At 37.2% G+C, this 7,193-nt stretch overlaps 1 protein-coding gene and 1 long non-coding RNA gene across 2 annotated transcripts; both read left to right on the top strand.

Moving 5' to 3' along the window:
• The first annotated feature begins 954 nt into the window (after positions 1 to 954).
• LOC146691860 (uncharacterized) lies at positions 955 to 2,148 on the top strand. Its single transcript, XR_014915102.1, has 2 exons — positions 955 to 1,199; positions 1,933 to 2,148. It is a non-coding gene; the product is annotated as an uncharacterized LOC146691860 (long non-coding RNA).
• Positions 2,149 to 2,442: 294 nt separating this feature from the next.
• Positions 2,443 to 5,941, top strand: LOC146691859 (uncharacterized). The gene is made up of 5 exons (XM_085431855.1): positions 2,443 to 2,838; positions 3,107 to 3,203; positions 3,577 to 3,687; positions 4,136 to 4,302; positions 4,635 to 5,941. Exons 1-5 carry the CDS (start codon positions 2,483 to 2,485, stop codon positions 5,680 to 5,682), a joined length of 1,779 nt encoding a protein of 592 aa, XP_085287981.1. The 5' UTR covers positions 2,443 to 2,482; the 3' UTR covers positions 5,683 to 5,941.
• Positions 5,942 to 7,193: the final 1,252 nt, after the last annotated feature.

Below are 7,193 nucleotides of genomic sequence, written 5' to 3'. Positions count from 1 at the left end.
AGGTGAGTAGCCTGCTGGACATCATTGTGCAGGCCTCCAGCAGTGCTCCTCCTGTTCCTCCTTGCACAATGGACCTGCTGGGTTGATGTTCAGCATATCAGGTCTATCCATAGATTCCTCCACTATGGTCCACTGGTATCTCTGGATGTGCCTTCATAATAATAAAAGATCTGATCCTCTGGGTCATTTATTCCACATTAACTTTCTGAATCCTTTCAGTTTCACTGGCAACTCATAAGATTGAGTCACTTCTATTAACAGCAAATTGTCCTCACAGTTCTGCTGCTTTTTACACATTACACAAGAGAAACATTGTCTTTTACTCTTTTACCTTCAACTCTGAACACAATAAAATCTTATTTCACTGGAATTTTCCAGGCACGTTATCATTTCATTATCTTACATCAAAATAATACATCCCAACCAATTAGAGTAGAAGGTTATTATAGATTACTAAAAGTAGATGTGAAAATTGTTGCTGTTAAACTGAAATTAAAATAAAATTGGATGTAAAACCTGTACTGAAATAAATGTATACAGGAAAACTTATGAATTATGAAAAAAATAATCAAACAGATGCAAAGTTTCAGTAACTGGTTTAAAAATCTATATATTTCTAGTAGAAGAATTGTTGTAAATGACTTCATATATAATTGATTTGTCATGATAAAAAGTCTACATGATGTTAAGCAGAAATTGCAACAAATAAAGCATAGTTCTATAAAAACTTTGTAAGTGGCTAGAAAGGACTGAGCTGATTACAATGTAGAGCACAGTATGTATAATAATAAGGACAAGGATACTTTCAAAACAGGTCATTTCTTTATTTTACATATAAACCCTTTTATAAAGCCTGTTGACCACAGCCTGTATACTAATATAAGCAAAGACATTAGACATTAAATAACACACAAACACACACGGAAATCACTTTTTGGTACGAAAGGGGGACGATCTGATTTCCTCGTGTCAGCATTGTTCCCACATCATCATAATTAATGTTGTTCCAGGTTCAACATTGCAAGTGACCAATCACCTTCTTGTGACGTCATTCCTTTGCGACTTCGAAATACCCGCCTTCGAGTATTTCGAAATACAAGTGAAGAAGCGAAAAACCGCCGCCTGTCCGCCGAATTTGAAGTCAATTCGCCTGTCCGCCGAATTTGAAGTCAATTTAGGATACTTTCCTTTAATAAACGGTAAGCATTATACATATGTTCCTCACTTGGCTTGCTGTTTGTTTGCTAGCGATAGGCTACTTGACGACAGCATTAGCTAACCAGTGTTCTCTAGACCAGCGTTCCCCAACTTTTTGGGTGTTTCGTGGCCCGGGGGTTGGGTCAGGCAAAATTGCAGTAGCTTCCCTGATCATTTTACAAACATAAGTGAAGAGAATCTGGACTAAAAGGCCTAGACTTATGGTTGTGTGCTGAATCTATGAATCAAACTATCACCTGGAAACATAATTAACTGGTCCATAGCTGTGAAACTGGACATGAGTTCTTGATTCTATGGAGATTAACAGTAATCCAGAAATTTACAAATTTGTCCTGGTACATCGTGTAAATGTTGTCCCTGGGACATCATGTAGAAGTTGCCCTGGGACATCGTGTAGATGTTGTCCCTGGGACATTGTGTAAATGTTGTCCCTGGGACATTGCGTAATTGTTGTCCCTGGGACATTGCGTAATTGTTGTCCCTGGGACATCGCGTAATTGTTGTCCCTGGGACATCGCGTAATTGTTGTCCCTGGGACATACCATATAAAAGTTTAGCTTCTTTTAGCCCCTGTTTGTTTTATATTATTTTATATATATATATTTTTTTTTAATATTATATTTAATATTTACATTGTATTGCAAAAAACCCCACAACAAGTTAAAATGAATTAATGAATATTGACTAATTAAACCTTCGTTATTTTTCCACCAGAAATGGACGACATAATTAGAAGAAGTGTTCTGAATGACGAAAAAAAAAGAACTGGAAAAGACACACAACTTTGTGTGCATGTGTCACAATGCCAGGAGGACCCATTCAGTGTTGTGTTAGAAAAATTGAACTCATTAACCCTTCATGGACATTATAAATGTTTAAATGTTGCCTCAGGTAAAGACAGGAAAAGAGACTATTACAAATTCAACTGCATCAGAGCTGGGGGAAAAAGTCGAAACAGCTACAGAGCAGTGGGCTGTAAGGCCTATGTTTCATTTAAAGTACTCAAATGTTGGAAAGACCACACAGTCATCGTGCAGCGTACATATGATAAGCATGATGGGCATGATCCTTCGCACCCAAAAGACGCACATTTCAACAATATTTCCAGTGATTTAAGGAGGAAGATTGAGGAACTGCTTTCCCTTGGAACTAAGCCAGCCATCGTACTAACCGAATGTCATAAATGGGCCAAAGAACATGGACACAGATCTTCACAACAGAGCATTTTGTCACACCACGTGACATTGACAGTGTTAGAACCTGCATGATGAGGAAGAAGCACTTTAACTGTGGAGACAGTCAAAGTGTACATACCTTACTTAATGGAAAACATCAAGAACATGTTCTCTTCTATCAACCATACACATCTGACCAAGAACTAATGATTGTTTTGCAGACACCTGTAATGAAATCAAACATGGAGAACTATGCAAAACAGTTAGTATTTGTTGACACCACGCACTGCGTTAACCAGTATTCATTTCCCTTATTCACACTTGTTGTAAGAGATGATCATGGGCATGGAGTCCCTGTGGCCTATGCTATTGTCAGCAACGAAAGTCAGAAAACCCTGGAAACTGTTCTTGGAATAGTTTGTGAGCATTTCCCAACTTCCCCGAGGTAAATAATACATTGACAGCTATTGATTTTGAAATAATTCCTTTTCAAAAAAGTTATAACATGCCAGAATCTAATGCTATAGCTGCAGCATGGGCTGCAAAAAACTTTCCTTTCCAGTTGTTAAAGTTATTCCTATAGGCTGTATGCAGTATTTTATATATCTACTTGTGAGTTGAAATGTTTAATTTGGCATTGAAGTGGTGCTTTGAGATAGCAAAAACATTTTCATACTGTTTAATCTCATTTAGTGTTTTCTTTTTTTCTGTAGAGCATTTATGGTTGACAAAGACTTTGCGGAAATAAATGCTTTGCAGAAGGTTTTTCCAGAGTCAGCTATCCTTCTATGCTGGTACCATGTCTTGCAGGTAAACCACATTGTTTTCTTTTCACGTTGTCTAAGATGCACCTGAAACACATTTTTACAACAGGGTCCTGTTGTCATGATTTGCCTTATTGTGATATTCACCTACTCAGGTTAATGAATATAAAGGGATAAAATGTTGAGTGACTATGTCCATCCATTTAAGACCACAGTGCACTCATCTTCTGGTGGCTGCTTCTCAAAGCTCTTTTTGACATTTAAAAATATGTTTGCCTGGTTGATTTCTGTAATGCACAGGTCCTCTTGTCCAGTGAGTGACAAAGTTATTTTTGGACGTCAGCTTTCTTTTATGCTTTTTGTACAGCTGCTCCTCTGTCTCTCTCTCCAGATTAACTTTTTTTCTCTTACATTCACAGGCTGTTAATCGATGGCTTTCAAAATCAGAGTCCGGGGTCCATGGGCTTTCTAACACCCAAAAGAGAAATGAAATCATTTCTTTCTTTTGTAAGCTGAAAGCTTGCACATCTGTAAGTGTAATTTGTCTATTTCACATTTTGATTTCTTGATTACACTAAGAGTATAATAACTTTCAGTTGCTAAAAAAAGTTACAGAGAGATACAAAATAGATTTTTGAAACAATTTCTAAAACTGGCTTCTTATCTTGCTTATCAAAACAAGTACTTAAGCTGTGCAGAACATCATTGTGTCACCCACTGTGCAGTAGAACTTGTGAGTGGGATTCTTTCACAGACAGATGCTGAAACCAAATATGCTTATAGGTTTAGTGTTCCTTCTTAGCCATTGTAAGGGAAGAAATAATTGCTTCTTAATACAAAAACACGACATATTATTAATAACTTAAAATTCTTAATGTTATTCAATAAAAGGAAAAGGGCTTCAATACATAATATTAAAGATTTCAATAGGTCTGTTAAATGGATTGAAATATATTCTGTTGCATCCAATTCTCTTAGGAGGACGACTTTAAAGCCACATCAGCAGAGTTCTGCCAGACATTTAAGCAATACCCTTTGGTGTGCCAGTATTTTCAGAAGCACTGGGAAGGCATTGGCCACATGTGGTGTGACTACGGCCGTCGCTTCAGTCACGCTCGTTCTGAAACAAACAATGTGATTGAAAGGTATGATTTATTATTTTGACCTCATTCAATTGTATTGCTGAAAAAAAGATATTATGCTTTAATCCAAGAGGCTAAACTGAGTAGGTTCGTCATGTCATTGCCAGAACAGGTTTTAGGCAAATCCTTTAAATTCTAGCAGCGTTTTTTATGTTATCACAACAAAAAACAGAGTAGGTGGATTTGCCTAAATCAGCTAAACCGGCACAGAGCATTCCTTTATAAAAGACGTGTGCAATAGGTATTCCAATTTGTAAAAAAATAATACAGTCTTGATTAAAACTTTAAATTCCTTCAATTACAGTTACTAATCATTTCAAATAACTGTTTTTCAGATTTTTCCACCGCCTGAAATACCAGTTTTTATCTGGCTACAAGAATAGGCGTCTGGATGATCTGATTGAAGTGCTCCTAGGGAAGGCCGACGACTACTTCTCAGTCATAAAAACCCTGCAAGATGTGGGCCGCATGAAAAACAGGTTTGCTGACACCTTGTCTCAAGTTTCAGACTCTGCTTCAAGACTGATGGAAAGTGGTTGGGCTCTTAAAATTACAGTCAAGAGCAGCCATGGAGTTAATGCATATCAAGTCCCATCTGAGTCAAGAGAAGACATGGTGTATGATGTCTGCCCTGTTGAGTCCTACTGCAACTGTACATATGGCTTACGAGGACTTCTTTGCAAGCATCTAGTGTTACTTGCAAAATTAGCAGAGGCTGACAATGACATCTATCCAAACATGGAAACAGACATTTCTACCTTGGCAAGAATTGCAGTGAAAGAAAGGCATTACTTTGTACACTGTGAGGACTTGAAAGTGATAAAAATGCCAAGTTTGTTTGGAAATCTGTGTTTTTTTGCATCGGCTGAAACACTTCAGTGCACTTGTTGTACGTTCTCTCACTATAACACATGTGCTTGCCTGAAGGTGGCTTGTAGCCATTTTAAACAAATGAAAAACTCTCTGAAAAGTCCTCTATCAACTTTGGATGACACTCCTGTAGTTGAAAGCACAGACAAAAAATGCACAGAAGATGCAGTTGGAAAACTAAATGCTGTTTTAGACACAGTTAAACAGTGGGCATTCATTCCAGAGGGTATTACTCCAATGATAGATGAACTGCATACAAATGTCTTAAAAACAAAACAAGTAGGCAAAAGTATATGCCAGTACGAAATAAAGACGACAGATAATGCACGCAAAATTAGGCCATTGTATTCTAGCAAGAAACGTTCGGCCAGCATCGACATTCCAGCAGTCTGTGAAAATGAATGTGAACAGTCGATAACCACTGAAAGAGAGACATCCTCTGGAGAAAATGAAAACCTTTTGGAATACAAAACAAAAAAGAGAAGAGTTAAAGCTAAGTATATGCACAAGTAGACTTTTGTGTGACATTTCAAAGGGACTGCATCCATTACTTCTGTTTATTGAAACCTAAAGCTGAATAGCTGTCTTAACTTTCTGCCAAGGAACAGTTGAAAAGAAATTGTTTGGTCTCTCAAGCAGTTGTTATTTATGTGTGTTATTCATTACTTTGGCTTGGTTGCTGTTTTTGATACAAATTCATCTGTGCCCATTGTAATATTTTCATATGTTACTATTTTTATATTGCTATGCATTATAAATAAAGGATTACTTATTACTACTAGAAAGTGCATTTTCTGAAGAAACTGCAGTGTGAATGCTTGAATCTGAATGTATGCATTGAAATGAAATAATTACTGAATTTAAGTTAAAAATTTTGAATGAGATAAAAAAAAAAAACAACCCGAATTTAACCTGAAAACAAAAGTGCTGAACTGCTAAAAGCTGAAGGTTACACAGAAGAAGAAGTTGGAAAAAAGCTGAAAATGTTTTAATTGTAAATTAGAAAAACCTAAGAAATGAGAAAAGAACATTTAGAGTCAGAAAACATCTGAAAGAATATTAAAAAGTCATATTCTTTGAATCACTGAATGACTAAAATGTGATCCCTCCACTTGGACCCACACAGTTTAAAAAGTTTACATCTCTGAGCTTTGAAAGACAAGATGTTGGAAAAAGAACAACGATGGCGACGTTTTGAGGGTAAAATGATGGCTTTAACACTGTGGACACAGCAGCAGTTGAAAGAGAAGTATTTAAGATGAATCTTGGTACAGTGGCAGGCAGAGCTCGTTAAGCAGGCAGGTGTGAGCCTGGTTGCTATAGTGACCGCACCCAATGGCTCCATACACACGTACACAGACATGCGCCTCACTTTTGCTGCTTAAAATGAACAGAAAAGTCAGGCCGAAACAAATCGCTCCCAAATGAAAAGTATAGGTCGTATTGACAAAATTCTTTCACCGTGAGCGACAGCAATGTCTAGTCTACCTAATTCTCAGTTTTCATGCCTGTGGAGCTTATTATATGGACGTGGTGACAGTGTAAAAACACCATGCTCTTCTGATTTTCAAACGAACCTTCTGAGCCATTTTAACATTAGAGTCTATGGAAGAGTTGGAGGGAGGAGGCTGTGCATTGGTGACATTTATGAAAGAACCATAACACCTAGGACAATAGTAAACACATTGGATGAAAGAGGACAGCCATGGCTACGTTTTGAGGGTAAAATCATACCTGTAGAGCAAACGCTGCGGACACAGCAGCAGTTTTAAAAAAGATTTTAAGATTAATTTTTTTGCTCCTCTCACTCTAGCAGTTGAGCTGCCTCACTCTAGCCCCAACATTCCGTCCCATACACACCCATTATAAACTCTGAAACGGGTGAAAAAACATCATGAAACTTAAACTGGAACTGAAGAAAAAGTATAATAGATATTGAAAAGATAAATACAAGTTGAATAGTTGAATGTCTTGTCTTCGTTTTAAAGTTTGAATGGTGGCTCTATGTCAATGTATGTGGAAGT

The sequence above is a fragment of the Copadichromis virginalis genome, linkage group LG15, assembly GCF_057382275.1.
Source record: "Copadichromis virginalis isolate Kocher_CV1m ecotype Utaka linkage group LG15, C_Virginalis_male_GT1.1, whole genome shotgun sequence".
Lineage (NCBI taxonomy): Eukaryota > Metazoa > Chordata > Actinopteri > Cichliformes > Cichlidae > Copadichromis > Copadichromis virginalis.
Note: the sequence above shows the minus strand (reverse complement) of the source record. Positions and strands in the feature narration are given on the sequence as shown.

What these genes read in the sequence shown, in the direction of transcription:
- LOC146691859 (XM_085431855.1), top strand. Translation starts at nt 2,483, where the DNA reads ATGATGAGGAAGAAGCACTTTAACTGTGGAGACAGTCAAAGTGTACAT. An exon ending in CATTTCCCAACTTCCCCGAG is followed by an intron (nt 2,839 to 3,106) that starts GTAAATAATACA and finishes TTTTTTCTGTAG; the next exon opens with AGCATTTATGGTTGACAAAG. An exon ending in AGCTGAAAGCTTGCACATCT is followed by an intron (nt 3,688 to 4,135) that starts GTAAGTGTAATT and finishes CAATTCTCTTAG; the next exon opens with GAGGACGACTTTAAAGCCAC.